The 19,615-nt window shown below is 36.5% G+C and overlaps 1 protein-coding gene across 1 annotated transcript in view; it reads left to right on the top strand.

Annotated features, from left to right (window-relative positions):
• LRP6 (LDL receptor related protein 6) overlaps window positions 1-19,615 on the top strand; it is a 176,611-nt gene that overhangs the window by 121,954 nt on the left and 35,042 nt on the right. Inside the window, exons 8-12 of the mRNA XM_007076312.3 lie at window positions 8,449-8,665; window positions 9,421-9,710; window positions 10,999-11,225; window positions 13,188-13,372; window positions 14,009-14,335. Coding sequence (XP_007076374.2) covers window positions 8,449-8,665; window positions 9,421-9,710; window positions 10,999-11,225; window positions 13,188-13,372; window positions 14,009-14,335 — 1,246 coding nt within the window. The remainder of the gene's footprint in view (window positions 1-8,448; window positions 8,666-9,420; window positions 9,711-10,998; window positions 11,226-13,187; window positions 13,373-14,008; window positions 14,336-19,615) is intronic.

The raw sequence follows: 19,615 nt of genomic DNA, 5'->3' as shown, positions 1-19,615 counted from the left end.
ACACTGTAATTGCCCTTACGCTCTCTTACACAGGTACATGACATCTCTTTACTTCCCCTACTAGATTCAAGGCATTTCTCCCAGTGAGCATCTGCATGATTGAACTGTTACTTCCACAGATATGTATTCCATTTTTTTTTTTAAATACCACTTCTGTGAAATTCTGTTTTATACCCTATTATCAGTGAACCTCCAGTGAGGTATATTGTCTCTTTATATATAAATTTTAATTCACTACTTGTTTTGGACATTGGCTGGAACATTAGAAGAGGAATGGTTCATTGTGAACATAATTTAAATTTCTCTTTTAGGATGTCATAATGTTCCCACTCTAGCTCATTTTATGATGGGTACCTGGTTGTCCTGTTGTCATCTATCTCTTGAACGTGTCTAGTCAAGTGGAGTTGCATAGCAACAACTTTGATAATAGACTGGCTGTGTTCCCAATTTATGGGTAATCCGGTCTTGACATTTAATAAGCTGTTGAAACTGCTCAAGAAAACAGATGTGATACCTACAGAAGGTTTGCTATTACCTCCTTTCTGTGGAGCTATTCTGGTTAACCCACATCTGTTTCCTGTTGTAGTCTATATTCTCATTGCGGTTTGTAATATTTGGGAATGCCTCAGAATAGTTAAATCCCTACCACAATGTGGTTGAAGCAGTTGAAACCACTAGAGACTCTGGTTCAGATTTGGAGGTAGATTTTAGAAGTGACAGAAGCCCAATTTCAGTGTAACGAATTAAACCACTCTGAGGTAATACAGTGAAGCACACCGTCAAGAGTTGCCAGATTTAATTAGTGTTGGCTCCACCTTGAAAGCATAAGGGTAATCTTTTGGAATCACTTAAAATGGTTCATTTGTTCTGGGTTCAGAATGTACAAGCAAGCTTTAACCAGGATTTGTGTTGTTATTTTAAACATAAGAAGCTTAAAACCATATTTACAAACCTAGTAACCTGCCCCAAACTGTAACTTGTTGGGTATGAGAAATATAATAGTGATTTTCTTTGAGATGAAGCAGTATGTTCTTGTTTCACTGTGTTGCTTCTGTCCAGTAGAGATTGTGTAGCTGGTAAAAAGCACAGTATTTAGGGGAGATGTCATTTTCTTTCTTTTTTTTTTTAACATTTATTTATTATTGCGAGACAGAGAGATACAGAGCGTGAGAAGGGAAGGGGTAGAGAGAGGGGGGAAGACACAGAATCCGAAGAAGGCTCCAGGCTCCGAGCCGTCAGCACAGAGCCCGATGCGGGTCTCGAACTCATGAACTGTGAGATCATGACCTGAGCCGAAGTTGGTTGCCTAACCAACTGAGCCACCCAGGCGCCCCATGGGAGATGTCATTTTCTAATGGAAGTGTCGTCTCTGCAAAAGTAATGCAAAGAAACAGATTTCAGAAAGTAATCATTGGACTCTGTATAAAGAGAAATATATGGTTCTTTAGATGTAAAGTCTCACAATCAGATTTTGTTTAAGCTGTTGATCCCTTAATCTCTTCAGGGGATTCTTATAATTGGTTTCCACATCATATCAGCAACAAAAGTGATAACAGCATTTATTAATGACAGCTATTGTTATTATTATTATTATTATTATTATTCAAGTACGCTTGGACTTGCACCTTATCTTTCCTCCCTTCTTTATTTTTTAATTATGAAAAATATCAGACATAAAGCAGAGATTCTCATGAACCACCATCTTTAACCATTATTATTAGTACATGGTCAATCTAGAATACTCTTAGTGGGAGAGCCAAGGAGATGGCAGATATGGATTATCTTATTAAACTTAAATATTGGGATAACCTAAAAGAAATCAAAGAATCAGGCCTTTGTCCTTGCTCTCACAAGTCTCAGCTAGTTCTTTGAAATGTGGACTTGGAAATGTGATAAAAGCTGGGGAAAAAAAGTAGAATTCTATTAAATTTTTTTCATCAGAAATCATTTTTTGAAATAATTTTAACCTATGTTAGGATTTAAGTATAGTATAGCTGAAGAGGAAGTAAAGACCAAATGGAAGACATTTCATTGTTGTGGCTTTACTGAGCCTACTGGCTTTACTGAGTCTTTACTAAAGACCAAATGGAAGACATTTCACTGTTGTGGCTTTACTGAGCCTTTACTGAGAGAGACAGAATGTGAGTGGGGGAGGGGCAGAAAGAGAGAGAGAGGGAGACCCCGAATTCGAAGTAGGCTCCAGGCTTCGAACTGTCAGCACAGAGCCTGCCTGACACAGGTTGGAACCATGAAATCATGACCTGAGCCAAAGTCAGACGCTTAACCAACTGAGCCACCCAGGGGCCCCTCAGTAATAAATTTTTAAGTTTTGATTACGTGTTGAAATAAAAATATTTTGGATATATTGGATTAGATAAAATACAGTATTAAAGTTAATTTTACCTGTTTCTTTTTACTTCTTAGAATCTGGCTACTAGAAAATTTAAAATTACAATGCATGATTCACCTGTGGGGCTTAAATATTTCTCTTGGGCAGTATTATTCTAGACCCAGTCCTCTTATAAAAACTACAAGAAACAGGGAATTAAGGGAAACAATGTGCTTCTAAAATTTCGTTTAAAAATCTTTAGCACATCTTAATTACATGGTTTAGGTGGAAATAGATGTGATGTATCTAGCTTTAATGTGCACTTTATTTACCTCCTTCCCCTCTACCCCTGGGGGCGGGGAACTTCTGATTTTTGCTGTTAAAGTGAAAGAAAAGGATTAGCTAAAAGGGACTAATGCTCTAGTGGGTAAAGCTACAAAATCCTTAGTTGTGGCTTTTAGGAAAACTGTATTTGAGTTCCTGGCCACTGTGCTAAAGATCTTTGTAAGACCTTCATTACCATTTGTTGTTGTTGTTCTGACAGATGTTGCTAAAAACCTTTTATTTTACATATGTTCTTTGCTCCTTTTTTCTTCTTCCTGAGACCCTGGCTTGCACTTAAAGCAGCATTAACACTGATCCAAATACCAGTTTGGACAAGGGCCTAGACCAAAGCATTTCTAATCTATAATCCCTTATGTGTAATTCTGAAATCGAAAAAGCTCTCAAAACCAACTTATTTCCGTTAATTCATTTGGTGGAACACCTGACTTGAAGCAATGTAAGACTATCTGTAGTCTTTATTTATCCTTTTTTGTGGGAATATATATGTATTTTGCTGCAAAAATATTAATGTGTTTGGCAACCAAGTGCTCCCTGAAGCCAGGCAGAGGTGATATGCCATGTGTGTCGTGTTCACCTTTCTCAATTTCACAGTAAATCTGAAGTCTGAAATATGGCTGGCCCTAAGCCTCAGATAAGGGATTTGGACCTCTATTACCATCCCACAGTAATTGAAAATATTTTATTAACCCTAATTCTGTATTTAAGATGATTATTTTCAGCACAATCTGAACACAGTAACAGAGGTAAATGAGGTCCTCCCAAAACAGAATTTTGTCCTATCACTCTCCTTTAAAGTGCCCTCAGAAGTATCTTGTTTTCTATAGGTCTCATCCTGAAGTCTCATCCCTGCCATAGGATGGTATCTATCTGCCTAACGTTGTCTCCTTTGAGTCCCTTTTGTGTTCTCTCTGCCTCAAAGCATTTGTTTCAAAGTCACTCACACAAGGCATCCTTGACTGTGTCTTAACATGTGTTACTTTTATTCTGAAAAACCCTTTTTCTGTTTGTCAAAATTCTTCTAATTCTTCAAGATGGATTTGAGCTCCTCTATTTCCTATACTTCTTGATAAGATATAGGCCAGAGAGGAGTATATGTGTATGGTTTTAATGTAAATACAGTTTACCTCCTCAACTAAATTGTAATCCCTTAGCTACAAGAGGCCCTGTAATAAACTTTTTAGCATTCTTCATGAGGTCTTTCACGGCGATTTGCCTTCATTAGATGTGTTTGTTAATGTTTGATTTGGGGCTGGGGGAGTGGAGCAAGGGTCCGGTACAGCAGCAAAAATTTTTGTGATCGAATTGTCAAACTGTTCGCTCCTTTTTATCTGCTGTTTTAGTTATGTACATCTAAGTGGCATAAGCAAACAATACAAATTGGGGGTTGGAAATGGGAATAAGGCTGCAGCCCTGTAGTTTTCCACTAGTTGCCAGGATATAGAAAGGTCTGTATTGTTTTTATTCTTCTGTTTTATTTCTGTTGTTTTTATTCTTCTGTTTTATTCTGTTGTTTTATTCTTCTGCTAGACAGTGTGGTTGTTTTGGTCTTCAATTTCCACGTATTCTTTTATATTAATGTATCAGTTTTTATTTTGAAGCACTACATTTTAATCAATTAGTTACAGCCATTTAAATGTAACTGTTTACTAAGAGGTACTAAGGTATTTATTGAAATAATTTTAAAAGGCAAGAACCAACATCTGCAGGGCATCTACACATCTGATACTGTGCTACGTATTTAACATTATTTTATTTCATTCTTAAATAATTCAGTGTTACAAGTTCTCTTCCTGTTTTACGGTGAGAAATTGCCTAAGGGTACCCAGTGAGTGATAGAACTTATATTCGAAATCTAAGTCTGTCTAGTTGTGCCAGAACATTGTTTGCCAATCATGAGAGACTTTTAGAGAGCAGAATGAAGAGTCACCGCTAAATAGAAGACGCTTAATTGTGTAAACTAAAAGCATCTTTTGGAGTTGTGATTTTGTTATTTTTCCCACTGTGATTTTCAGTTCCGTTTTTTGCCTGTTATCCAAATTCATACTTATGCAGCCATCTTTTAAGTTGTTCACTTATTAGAATGAACAGAAATGTTGTAGGCTAATACAACTGAAAGAAAGAGTTGGTTGATCCTGTAATGTTTTTGGAGGAGAAATTTAAATTTTATTTCATTTCATTTCATTTCATTTTTTAATGTTTATTTATTTTTGAGAGAGAGGGAGAGAGAGCATGAGCCGTGGAGGGGCAGAGAGAGAGGGAGACACAGAATCTGAAACGGGCTCCAGGCTCTGAGCTGTCAGCAGCGAGCCTGGCACTGGTTGAACTCACAAACCCCTGAACCATCGTGAAATCATGACCTGAGCTGAAGTTGGATGCTAACCAACTGAGCCAGCCAGGTGCCCGTAAATTTTATTTTTATGAAGAAGTTCGATACTAGGCATTTAGTATGTGCCTTTAGATGAGGAAACAAATCTTAACAGGAAGGTCAGTATTTGGGCATAGTACAGCAAAATTAGTGTTAGTTTATTAAATGTAAGATAATGCAGAGTAATTGATTTAAGATCATACTGAAACTAGGAAGAAAATCAAGTCAGATGGTTTAATATACCATAAACTTGTGAGGAAGTAGTATTTTAGGGTGGTACAGTGCATACTGTTTGGCATTGTGTGTTGGAAACTCTTCGATTGGATGGTGAACTCCCCCTAACAAGAGAACATAAGTTCGCTGTTAAGTATATGACATTTTAGATGACGTAGTGGTACATTTTCCAGGAGATGCAGTTGGAAATACTGCAGTAGAAACTGATGAGACCTTAGACTAGAACTTTACATATTTATTTTTTGTGTATTTATTTTTACATAAGATAACAGAAGCTGCAAGATTTGATGGTCTTTAAAAGGTGATTTGCAGAGGAGAACTCAGGAAACCTTGGAAAATATCCAACCAGGTCTGAAAAAGGAAGGGAGAACCAGTAAAAATGAAGAGATAAAAAGCCTTTCTGGCTATAGAAAAAGGGAAAAGGTCATACTGTGCCATGAAAATCCAGTGCATAGTTTCAGTGGGTGGTTAAGAGTATCAAATTAAAAAATAAATAAATAAATAAGGCAAAAGATCACAAGAACTGAGGAAAGCAAGGAGGTAGTCACTGACCATTTTCAGTAGACTTATTTCATCTGAGTCAGAGATTGGAAGTCAGCAGAGTAAGGGAATGAATCTTAAGAGATGGAGGCAGCTGTTACAGATCATATTCAAAGAATGTGGCAGTAAAAACAGAATCATTCAACTGTTAAACAGTGTCTTTCTAAGTTGGAAGAAATTGTGTTGTGATAAAGGCAGAAAAAAGGATCCTATGAAGAGGGAGATATCGAAGATCCTTGGGAAGGAAGGAAATAGTACTAAAAGGAAGTTCTCATGAAAGGGTAGAAGATGATGCTAGAGTCAAGAGATAATCTCTGGAGGAGAGTACCTCTGGATGGAGGTAAAATAAAAGTACAGAGTTTTAAAAAATAAACTTTCCCTACCTAGAATAAAGATGTTTCTGTTACACATCTTATAAAGGAAAGATTTTTCTCTCCGATCACAGTTTCCAATAATACAGGGGGGCCAGAAATTCTTTCTTGGAGCTCTGCTTTTAGGGAGGGTTCAGGAATGTATCCATTCTCCAAAAGTAGGGAGTAGTGTGCATTTTTTTCTTACGTGGATTTAAATTTTTTACATGGATTTAAAATTTGGGCAAGAATACCTTTCATTCAAATGGCTAAACTGTAGAATCTGAGGATAATAATGGTTAAATTTTCATTTCCATTTTTAGGAAGGTTTCTTGAGTGAGTGTCTTAGGAAACCTATCTCTTTTTAAAAATTATTTAACAAATATTTATTGAGTTCTTTGTCAGACTCTTTAACAGTAGATGTGGCAGGCACGTAAATGGATGAATTAGGTTCCTGCTATTCTAGAGGTCACATTCTAGTTAGATACGTAAACAAATTATGGACCCTTTTTCTCTACTTAGTCCTTTTGCTCTTAAACACCAAAGTAATCTTAAGATACAAACATCATAAAGCATATCCAGGAATGATCTGTTGCAAGAAAATATGAATGTAAAATGTCAAGAGTGATGTCTCAGATTAAGGAGAAATGATTAACTTTAAGCAATATTTAATGTAGGAATTAGGATAGTATTCTTTTAAACTATGTTTTTTGGGGCGCCTGGGTGGATCAGTTGGTTGAGCATCCGACTCCGGCTCAGGTCATGATCTCATGGTTCGTGAATTCGAGCCCCGCATCAGGCTCTGTGCCGGCAGCTCGGAGCCTGGAGCCTGCTTCAGATTCTGTGTCTCCCTCTCTCTGTCCTCCTCCCCCGCTTGCACTCTGTGCCTCTCTCTCTCTCTCTCTCTCTCAAAAATAAATATAAAAGAAATAAACTATGTTTTTAAAAATACTTTTTAAACAAAGATTAAATAAAGATTTAAACAGTTGGCTTAATGGAAGTCCTATTGTATCTGATATGAACACACAAACATTTAGTTATCATCTCTTCTGTCAGATATAAATGAAATATTTATTGATATTTACCCATGAAAATGCAAGGATATAGCACAGTTTTGCTCACTCAATTTTTTAAGTACTTTGTTTTCAAGGTTTGGCTGTTCTTGGAAGGTCAGCAAGAGTTTTTAAATTTTAGAGAGGAGATATAAAGATAACATCTGGTTGTCATTCCATTTAGGCAATCACAGTATTGACTTATATGTACTATTTCCTACTAATTTTATGGATAAAAAAATTAATTCTTGCATAAATCATAATACTGTTTGTAGGAGGGTAGGGAAGATACTGTTTGCATGTATGTACATGATTTTAGTACCAGAATAACATTTCTGAAGTCCAGTTTGCCTGGCACACAGGCCACTTAATGGTAGAAATGGTTTCAGTTGGGGACTTCCAAGTTTTTGCTTTAGAAGACTGACTCCATCTTTCAGAACAGAAGATGAGTACATGTTGCTGGAATGTCAGGGACAGAAAAGATGCCTTTGCCACTTGTACAGAAATTGTTGAGTTTATGAGAGTTTCAGAATGAATTTAATAATGTTGCTAAATGGGGTAGTTGGAGACAGTAGGTACATCCCAGTTCCTGGAAACTTAGTTGCAGAGAGTGTTGTAAACTCCAGATACATTTATAATTATAATCTTAAGAGACTGAGAGATGTTCTGAGAGCCCTTATCTTGGGCTTTCAAAAAATTTTCAAACAAAACCATAAAATAAAAAAGTATAATAAGCGGAAGGAGTCCTAAACAAGACATTTTGTTTTCAGCTATGTGATCTTCTGTGAATCTCTGTTTCCTTATAAATGTAAAACAGACAAAACTCTCAGGAAAAATAAAGTATGTTATAAAACAAAATATATAATAAAATAATGTGTATGAAGGTACATTATAATGTAAAAACAAATGTAAAAGCAAATTTAAGGTAATGATACTGTATTTTTAATTTTTAAAAGGCACTTAATAAAAGAGATACATACTAAGGCTAATATTGCCAGAATTTTTAGAAGGAAGAGTAATAAGAGATAGAGAAATAGAGGGAAAATATGAGCTTATACTGAGTATTTTAAATCATTCTTGTTAAATTAGCATGTTATTTTGTGAAAACATTGTAATAAAAATAACTAAGATGACTTCAGTTTTGATACAACAGGCAGTTGGATTTGTCATTTTATATACATTCGAAGAATAAGTACACATCTTTTCCTCTTGTCTTTAAACTTAAACTTGAAGGTTATGAATATTGATGGCACTGGGAGACGAGTACTGGTGGAAGACAAAATTCCTCACATATTTGGGTTTACTCTGTTGGGTGACTATGTTTACTGGACTGACTGGCAGAGGCGTAGCATCGAAAGAGTACACAAACGAAGCGCAGAGAGGGAGATCATCATAGATCAACTTCCTGATCTCATGGGCCTAAAGGCCACAAATGTTCATCGAATCATTGGTAAGTAATTAAAAAATTCCTTCAAAGATGGACGCCAAGGATGAGACAAGTTAGAGATAGTGGTTTATCAAGCAGCAGTGTAAATTTTTGGTGTTTTGAGGGAATATAGAAATTATCTGTTAATTCTTCTTTTTTTTTTTTTTTAACAAGAAATGGGCCTTTTGAATGTTGGCTTAGTACTCTGGCTACATAGTTTTACTTGAAGGGCTAAATATATACACACACACATGCACACACACCTGCTTCATTAAAAGAATTCTGTCCTATTGTATGAATAATGTAACTTATTTTAAAGCTTACTGTGGGTACAAAGGAAAGTATTTGCATACCTTTATTTCCAGTTGATTAGCAGGGGGTTTTGACCTGTCCCGTTTCTGACTTGGGCCAGTGCACAGTCCTTAGGTAGTCTGGTGGTATCCCGTGCCCGGGAGGGCACCACGTTGAAGCTAACTTAGTGTGGAGGGCTGGCCTAGCAAAGTGCATGCACTACAATGCAGAACTCCTGGGCTCAAGCATTCCCGCCTGCCTCAGCCTCCTGAGTAGGTGGGAATACAGGCCTGCATCACTGCCCCTGGCTTTTTATTCCCTATTAATCTTCATGGTATTTATGACATTAGGATTGAAACTATATTTTGGAGCAGATAGAATCATAGGTCTTTGTGAACCACATGCCTAGTCATTTTAAAGTGAAAATATGTTGATTGTGTCAATGTGTGTGTCTTTCTGTATCCTTTTATAATTAACATATTTTTTAGGTTCCAACCCTTGTGCAGAGGAAAATGGGGGATGTAGCCATCTTTGCCTATATAGGCCTCAGGGCCTTCGTTGTGCCTGCCCCATTGGCTTTGAACTCATCAGTGACATGAAGACTTGCATTGTCCCAGAGGCTTTCCTTTTGTTTTCACGGAGAGCAGATATCAGGCGAATTTCTCTGGAAACTAACAATAATAACGTGGCCATTCCTCTCACTGGTGTCAAAGAAGCTTCTGCTTTGGATTTTGATGTGACAGACAACCGAATTTACTGGACCGATATATCACTCAAGGTTAGCTTAAAAGAATTGAAATGTTAAAACCAAAGACTAAAAGGGAGAGGTTCTAAAATTTGAGTCTTCATGCTGTGATCACTCTCCCTTGTTGTTTAATAGGCAGAATTCAACAAAAGCCCTTAACTTTTTAAAGGAAGGAGAAGGTCCATTCCGTATTTAATTAAGTGCTTTTTTAAAATACAGGATACTTTGCTTGAGTGTTCTAAATCTGCAAGACATAATCTACCTCTGCTTTATTCCATTTGAGGATAATGAGTGACATTTTCTGCAATTAAAGAGTAAGCAGTTGAAGTCCCATCTAAATGAGTTATAGAGACTTGACTTATTTTAAACACAATTCCGTAGTCTGGCTGAGGTAGAAAATGCCAATTATGAGTTAGAATATACCTTTATTTTCTTTTTCCTAAAATAAATATTGAAAAGCACTACTAAGTCAATAAGAGGGAGGAGCTCCTGAACAGAAAATCTGGAGAATAATCTTTCCTTCTTCTAGATTGTTTTGGGCCTATTTCATATAATTTGTGTAAAATTTGTTTAATATGCAAAAATCACGGGGTATTGGAGCCAGAATTGGATTCTAATTGTGTTCAATAAAATCTTTAACTTGAATGAATGAATAAATGAAGTAAAATAAGTATATTTTGGCTTGTATTGTATGGCCTTCTAAGTTTTCCTCATCTTGAAAATAGAGATAATGCCTATCTTGCAGGGCTATTTTGAGGATTAAATGAGAAAATATGTGTAAACATGTGTACACTTAAGGTAGTACTTGCCAAGAAGTAGCAGCCATTATTAATGGCTTGAATAATGGCTTGAAATTTTGGGAACTCAGAGCTGCAGTGGTAATAATCTGATAATGGTTATGTACATTTTATGATGTATAAGGTTGTTGAGATCTTTGCAGATTGACACAATGACATGGCATACTCTCAGGAGCCTTCAGGAAGTTGACTACCAATTACAAGTCTACAGCATTCTAGCCATATTTTTTTCACTTGATTACTAATAGATTTTAAAAGCAAAGTCATTCCACTGTCTTACTTGAGTAAATTTTTGGTCCTTAATAATTACAAAAATTTCTCCTCGGCTTGATACTAAAACTTGAGGTCACAGTTGCATTTATTAGAGATTGACATCAGGCTTTTTCTGTGCTTGTAAAATACATGAATTGTATTAAGAAACTATGCTTCTGGATCCTCGCACCCAACGAAAACCAGAACTCTTCTTTCTTGATAGTGTTTTATACTTAAGCCATGTGATTTTGTTGTTAATCTCATTCTTGCAGACCATCAGCAGAGCCTTCATGAATGGCAGTGCACTGGAACATGTGGTGGAATTTGGCTTAGATTATCCAGAAGGCATGGCAGTAGACTGGCTTGGGAAGAACTTGTACTGGGCAGACACAGGAACGAATCGAATTGAGGTGTCAAAGTTGGATGGGCAGCACCGACAAGTTTTGGTTTGGAAAGACCTAGATAGTCCCAGAGCTCTTGCACTGGACCCTGCTGAAGGGTAAACAGCTTTTATGTATGCATTCTTTGCAACTGTGTTGCCCATAGCCTCATTATGGATTGTATTTTTGATGTCTTAAATAATGCTTACTAGGAATCTGGTAACTAAACCATAGGTAGGCTTTATTTTAAAACCCATTAGTTGAGATTTCACTGATTTAGAACTAATTATTAGCTATATTTTACTTTTGCCGTTATTAACATTAGGTAAAGGAAGATTGGTGAGATGGACTAGTAATTAAATATTACCGATCCCATTGTATGCTAATAAACAGCCTTTTTAAAGGTATTGTTTGCATTTTGCTTTACCCTCTCTGAAGTTAAATCAGTTCTAAAACCCACTGAAATAATGCCGTGTACTAAGAAATAGCTGCATTTTAAAAAGTCCCATTTTAGAATATTCATCAGTTCAAAGTGGACAATTAGTTTGATCATTGTTAAAAGCTTAGAGAAACTTTGATATGAGATGGTAAACTGTTTTCGATTAAAAAAACATTTCTTTACAACATGACGTTTTTCAAAGGTAGGTGATCCTCTTACATGATGTAGCAAGTTTTAAAAAGCCAACAGCTAAGAAATCTGAAATTTGAAGAATAATTCTACTTTTAAAAGCAGAAGTTAACAGTGTGAACATACAAACATATTTACCATACCTGTAATTAAAAATAGATCCTTGAAATCACATTAATTCCATTATTACCTAGTCTCCATCTCGTTAGAAGGCCAGAGCAAAGATAGCTTCTCTGTGCTGACATGTTGTGGTTGCATTACGGTGATCTTAACTCTAAGCATTAGTTACCACACAGATAAATTTAATAATTGGGACTAAGGACTCCACAGTTTATTTGGCTGCTAGCAACTGTGACATTTGTCTCACAGTTGTTTTTGCTTCTTGTGTGCACGTGCCTGTCAGCTGACAAGTACAAATGCAAACAAAGCCCAAGACTAACTTTAATTTTCAGAAAAGCACGTTCATGCATTGCTACCAAGTCAACCATCAGCTGACAGACTGATGAGTAAATGTCTGTCTTCAGGTATTTGATGAGAGTTGGCATGTGGAGTGCTTTTCTAGTTCCAGTATTCAGAATGTCTCAAAACTAGCACCTTACTAGTTTAGTTGAAAAAGTACTTAGCTAGGGATTAGGTTCTAGTTCTAGCCCTGCCATGTGATGGAGTTGAAGAAATTAGATCATTCACATTTCTTTTATTGCTTTGGCCTCTTTACATCTATAAACAGCCTATACTGTGGGGCTGCTCTGAGGTTAATGTGAAAAACTTGGAAAAATAATATAAAAGCAAGAAAGTATTCTAAAATTTTACAGGGATTATAGCAGTAGTGTTCAGTGCCCAGCCGACACAGTAAGGGGTGAGTCACTGCTCATACACACACAGTATGTTCCCTTGGACTGCACGACCAAAAACATTTCAAACTTTGCTTTTTAGTTCCATTTAAAGACTATTAATTTTTACCTTTGATATACTCCTGCAACTTGTTTTTGGGGAGAGTTGATTATACAAGTTGAAAAATAAGTCTAAAAATTTAAACCTCAAATTACTTGTGTTCAGAAATATGTAAAGATACAAAACTATTTTATGCAGACGTGAATCAGATTCTGAGCCCAGAACTTTAATTTTTTGGTATCTTCTTGAATATTAGTTGCATAAATGCAAGTGCTGCAGTATGGATATCATTAGTTTGTTTCCAGTTTCTGGGTTTTGGATGGAACAAATTCATTGGAAAGACTAAAGAAAGCTGACTCACTTCCTTTTTAGGATATGAGAAAAAATATTTAGGTGAGGGTGCCAAAATAATTGAAAAAATGATAGCCTTGATTTTGCTTTACCGATTTCCTTGATTTAATGTATATTTTCTTTAAATTTATTTAGTTACCATGCATGAATATGACCCTTTTTCCCAAATAATCAAAAGTGACCTGTTACATATCTATTGTTTTGAATTTAGATTTATGTATTGGACTGAATGGGGTGGAAAACCTAAGATAGACAGAGCTGCCATGGATGGAAGTGAACGTACTACGTTAGTTCCAAATGTGGGACGGGCAAATGGCCTAACTATTGATTATGCTAAAAGGAGGCTTTATTGGACAGACCTGGACACCAACTTAATAGAATCTTCAAATATGCTTGGTAAGGTGTACTTCTTTTTTTTTTTTTAATCCAGACAGATAGTATGTTATTCTTTCTATACAAAAATCCGTGACTGCTGTTTACCATTGGTTAGATACTATTGACAGAACTTCCTATGAATGTCTAGGTGCTCTGACATTGTATCCTGTTTATTATTATTAATAGTGGGCCAGGTTCTTGGATTCACATCTCTTTATTTTGTGGAAATTTCATTATTGTTGGGCTTATAGTGGAATTTGTAACTCCCTAGATATTCCTGAAGTGACTTTTTGTACTAGTAAAGTACAGTATATGCATTTCCATCTTTTTATGGAAGGAAGACTAAAAGTTCAACTTACAGACCCTTATGGAGAGAAAATAAAACTGCAGTCAAAACAGACCACTTGGAGTTTAAACAAACTCAGTGATTTATAGCAAGAATATAAGTTTGAGGCATGGGGTCAGACTGCAGATGGATTGATTTCAGAGGACTAGTCTGGTTTTAAAATTGCTGTTAAATAAATTGTTCTATCTTAAATTGCTTACAACTGTAATATTTTATATGTTACAACTTTCTTTCTTTTGGCCAATAAGGCTCTTCTACTCTCACATGTTTCATGCCTCTGCTTTTCCCGTCTACTGCCTTTCTGAAAACAGGACTCAACCGGGAAGTTATAGCAGATGACTTGCCTCATCCTTTTGGCTTAACTCAGTACCAAGATTACATCTACTGGACAGACTGGAGCCGGCGCAGCATTGAACGTGCCAACAAAACCAGTGGCCAAAACCGCACCATCATCCAGGGCCATTTGGATTATGTGATGGACATCCTCGTCTTTCACTCCTCTCGGCAGGCAGGGTGGAATGAGTGTGCTTCCAGCAATGGGCACTGCTCCCACCTCTGCTTGGCTGTGCCAGTTGGGGGTTTTGTTTGTGGATGCCCTGCCCACTACTCTCTTAATGCCGACAACAGGACTTGTAGTGGTAAGCTGTGTCTCCCCCAGTGCAAACTAGAATTCGAGGAGAAAGCAGGATTTTGAAAACACTGTAGTTCATGTTCTTTCTAGAGCTAACAAGTTGTAGAAGTTCAGAGTTGATCATTTAACAAAAGAGAAGGACTAAAGATGGAAAAATGCACGTTTTTGTAACTTAACTGTTTGATGATAGCCAGTTGCTGTTATGGAAAAATTGGTATTGCAGAAAAAATTAAGTCTTTTACTTTTGAGCATTTAAATATTTAGTGCACAATAGCTTCAGTGAGACAGACTATCATACATGCGTGCTATTAAGAATTTATATTTTTCTTATTCGTGTTATATTTATTATAAAGTACAGGCAGTAAAACAGAAAATTTTCAAACTACAACCTCCTTGTCCTTTGAAGTTCATAGTATAGACTAAAGATAAAAAATTTAAGCAAATAAGAGGCCAGGTGGAAAATACATATTTTTCATGTAAATTTATCCGGGTATAAAATAATTGTAAATATCTGGGGAACTAAAGAGCACATGCTCTGAGCATTGTGGGTGGTCACTACTTAATTCCAGTGGATTACCAGATCTTCTCCATTCATCCAGATTTTTCTTGGCTGTAATACCTGCTGATATTTAAATATTAGCAGTACATATTACATATTAAATACACATTAACCACACATACACTGTGCTAATGACATCAAAACATAATATGTAACAAACATTGTTGGCTTGGGGAAACCTGGTTTAGGACTCAAGTATATGTGACGGCCCATGTCTTGATGGATAGACAAGAACAAATTGCTAGATATGATAAACAAATAGAGAATTCGACTGGAAAGGGTAAATTCATGTCAGAGAAGTGTAGGATATGGTTCACTAGGGTGGATGGGAACAAAACTGCTATAGGATATTGGATTAGCTATTAATTATTCAATTAGTCACATATATGACATAATGTAATATACAAAAATATATAAAACATAAAAAGTATAAAATAAATATATATTATTCTACATGATATATAAATGTAATGTTTAAATTTAACATAATATAAAATATTAAATGATGTGTATAATAATAATAATAGCTATTAACTATTCAGTTCACTATTGAAATTACTTTATTCTGTGACTGAAAGTATAAGAAGTCACATAGGAAAGGATTCAGTGTGTTGTGACACAAGGCTTCAGTTGTGAAAAAGAAAGAATATAAGTTTATAGTTTAATGATTTCATGGAGTCTTTGCCACATAATAGTTTTGAGTTTTACTAAAGTTCCATAAATTTTTTAAGCTTTAAACTTCTCATTTGTAAAATGGGAATAATAATATTAACTACCATGTAAGGTTGCTGTGAAAATTAAGGTATAACATGATTTGATTATTGTGTAGAATGGATTTGAAGAGAGTTGTGGTAGCAGGGAGGTCAGGCAGACTGATGTGGTAAGAGACGTGGCAGTGGTGACAGAAGCTGATGGATTGAAGGTATATTTTGAAGCTAGAATGAACAGAACAGTAGGTTGTACGTGAGGAAGAAGAAGAGAGAGGAGGCAAGGGTGACTTTTAGATTTTTGGTTTGAGTAGTTAAGTAGGTAGGAGATGAGAAGACTAGAGTGAGAAGTTTAATTTTAGGCATGTTTATATCGATTTCCCCATGGGACATTGACATAGATACATTTAATAGATAGATAGAAGAGGGGAGACATGAGGTTGAAGATAAATAGATTTTGGAATTGCCAGCACGTATTAAAATGGGTAAGATTACTTAGGGAGAGGGTATGGAGCTAGAGTTCGCAAACTTTCTGTACAGGGCCAGGGAGTAAACACTTAGGCTTTGTGAGTCATACAGTTTCTCATACCTGTTCAACTCTGTCTACTGTAGCATGAAAGCCATGGACAAGACATTTTTAAAATGTGTCTGAATTCCAATAAACTATTCTAAAACAGACAGCAGGGCAAGATCTAGCTGTGGGCTGCAGTTTGCCGGCTCCTGTTAAAGAGAAAGGAAGGGGTCTGGTAACCTAAGGAATTCTGTCTGAGGAGGGAGAGCTTGCAGTGGACACTGAAGAGTAGCATCCAGAGAGGGAAAAGGAAAAACAGGAGAGAATGGCGGCACCAGAAACAAGATTATTCCAAAACAGAGAACTGTGCTGTATGCTGCTGACAGGCTGAGTTAGGTGAACCCTAAAATAATGTCCACTGGATTTTTGAAGAAGGTGGTGATTAGTAACCCTAAAGAGATTAGTTGCAGGGAAATAATGGTTAAAGATTAGAGTTGGTCAGAATGTGAATGGAGAAAGGGAGAGAGGGGTAGTTGTCTTTTTCAAGAAGTTTGACCTTGAATGGAAGGAAAAAAATAGGAGTAATGACCAATGGAGAATGGAACCAAGGGGAATATGGAAAGACCCTTTGAGATCATTATTGTTTTTACTGCTTATATTTGTGCATATTAGTTGCTGAGTGAAGGCCTGAGGAATCAGTGCCGAGAGTCCCCATATCTGTCTTTGGCTGCCTTTTGGAGATAGATCAACAGTGCTTCAAGTGGCTTTCTATTGTGTACTTTTTTTTTTTTTTTTTTAAGTTTACTTATTTTTGAGAGAGAGAGAGAGAGAGTACAAGTGGAGGAGAGGCAGAGAGATAATCTAAAGCAGCTCTGTGCTGCTAGAGGAGAGCCTGATGTGGGGCTCAAACCCACAAACTGAGATCATGACTTGAGCCACATTCAAGAATCAGGTGTTTAACCAGCTGAGCCACCCAGGTGCCCCTGTTGTGTCCTCTTTTTATAATTAGTACCATTTAATATTTGTGTAGAGATATATTAGAATCCAAGGCAGATTATGAGAGAAATTTATCACAAAGTGCTTGCCTTTAGATACTTTTCCAACATTGTGGGCAATTTACTCCTTGACCTGTGTTTCATGTATGTATGTATGTATGTATGTATGTATGTATTTATTTATTTATTTTTCAGATTTTTATTTAAATTCTAGTTAGTTAACACACAGTGCAATAGTGGTTTCAGGAGTAGAATTCAGTGATTGATCACTTACATATAACACCCAATGTTCATCATAACAAGTGCCCTATCTAATACCCATCACCCATCTAGCCCAATCCCCACCCACATCCCTCTATCAATTCTCAGTTCTTTATCTTTAAGATATGGTTTGTTTACCTCTCTTTTTTCTTTTTATTCCCCACTCCCATATGTTCATCTGTTTTCTTTCTTAAATTCCACATATGGATGAAATCATATGATGTTTGTCTTTCTCTAACTGACTTATTTTGCTTAGCATAATACACTGTAGCTCCACCCACATTGTTGCAAATGGCAAGATTTCATTCTCTTTGATGGCTGAGTAATATTCCATTGTATATATACTACATCTTCTTTATCCATTCATCAGTCAGTGGACATTTGGGCTCTTTCCACAGTTTGGCTGTTGCTGATATAATGCTATAACCATTGGGACATGTGTGCCCCTTTGAATCCGTACTTTTGTATCCTTTGGGTAAATAGCTAATAGTGCAATTGCTAGATCGTAAAGTAGTTCTATTTTTAACTTTTGAGGAACCTCCATACTGTTTTCCAGAGTGGCTGTGCCAGTTTGCATTCCCGCCAACAGTGTGGGAGGGTTCCCCTTTCTCTGCATCCTTGCCAACACCTGTTGTTTCTTGTGTTGTTAATTTTAGCCATTCTGACAGGTGTGAGGTGGTATCTCATTTGTGGTTTTGATTTGTATTTCCCTGATGGTGAATGATGTTGAGCATCTTTTCATGTTTGACCTGTGTTTCAAAAGCTAAAACAGATCATGCTGTTTCTCTTCTCAAAACCTTACAATGGCTCCCCATTTCACACAGAGTAAAAACCTAGTTGTTATAATGGGCTACAAGTTCCTACATGATCCGTACCCCTCACTTTGCATCCCTCCCCCTTTGCTTCTCCTGGCTTTCACTGTTTTCACCGTGGCTTTCACTGTTCTCCCCTTGCTCTCTTCATGACACAGCTACCCTAGCCTCGTTTTCAAATATGCCAGTTACTCCCACCTCAGGATTATTGTGCTGCTTATCACCTTTTGGAATGTTTTTCCTGCAAATATTTACATGGATATACTTCATCTCTGAGTCTTTGCTTAATTGTGACCTACACAGTGAGACTTGATCTACCCTTTTAAAATGGCAAATCATCCTTCCACCCTATTTAGCATTGCCAGTGCTGCTTACCTGTACTTTTTCTTTTTCCTGTAACATTTATCATTCTTTGTTACCGTATGTAATTTATGTACTCTAATATTTATATACTATAACTTAATTATGTTAATTGCTTTTATTGTCTGTTTATTGGAACATAAGCTCCCTGAAGCAGTGTTTTTGTTTTGTTTTGTTTTTTTCACGGATCTTAGGTGCCTAGAACAATGCTTGGTGAGTAGTAATGATTCAAGAAATCATTGTAAAATAAAAGAATGAAGAAGCAGGGGAGGACTTAGAAAGATACATATACTCTTCCACTTATCAGCTTTGTGACCTTGGGAAAATACTTAACCTTTCTGAGTTTGCTTACCTAAAAATGGAGATGATAATTTTGGGGATTACTATCTAGAATGATGAGTGACATGTTGGAGGTCCTAAATAAACGTTTGTTTGTTTTCCTTCCCAATTATCTGAAATAATTTTATTTTCTTTCAAAATTGTGGCTACAGGGCTGCCCCTTAGTTATTGTGATCTAATGCTTGTTTCTTCATGTGTTTATTCATTTCTTCTTCCAATGAATATATATTGAATGTCTGCTACATACTGGGCATTATTTGAGCCAGTGGAAAATGTAGCAGTGAATGAAATAGACATCAGTCTCTGCCCCCATGGAGATTATATTCCAGTGGGACAGATAGTGAACCAAATAAGTAAACTATATCATGGGTTAGATGGAGATAAATGTTTTGGAGAAATATTAAGAGCAAGAAAGGGTGAGGAGGAGAATTGCAATGTTAAATACACTGATCAGAGAACTCCTTACTGATAAGGTGACATTATGTCAAGAATGGAAGGAGGTGAGGAAATGAGTTATGTGGATATCTGGGAGAAGACCTATTAAGCAAAAGAGACAGCAGATGCAGAGGTCTTAGGAAGAAGCATGTCTGGCATATTAGAGGAACACCGAGGGGGCCAGTGTCACTGGATTAGAGTGAATAAAGAGATCAAGTCAGGGAGGAAACAAGAAGCCAAATTGTGTAATCCCTTGTTCAGTACTGAGGTGGTTGGTCTCTATGGCACCTTTGTGCAAATCAGGAAAA

Source organism: Panthera tigris, chromosome B4, assembly GCF_018350195.1.
Source record: "Panthera tigris isolate Pti1 chromosome B4, P.tigris_Pti1_mat1.1, whole genome shotgun sequence".
NCBI classification, from domain to species: Eukaryota; Metazoa; Chordata; class Mammalia; order Carnivora; family Felidae; genus Panthera; species Panthera tigris.
Note: the sequence above shows the minus strand (reverse complement) of the source record. Positions and strands in the feature narration are given on the sequence as shown.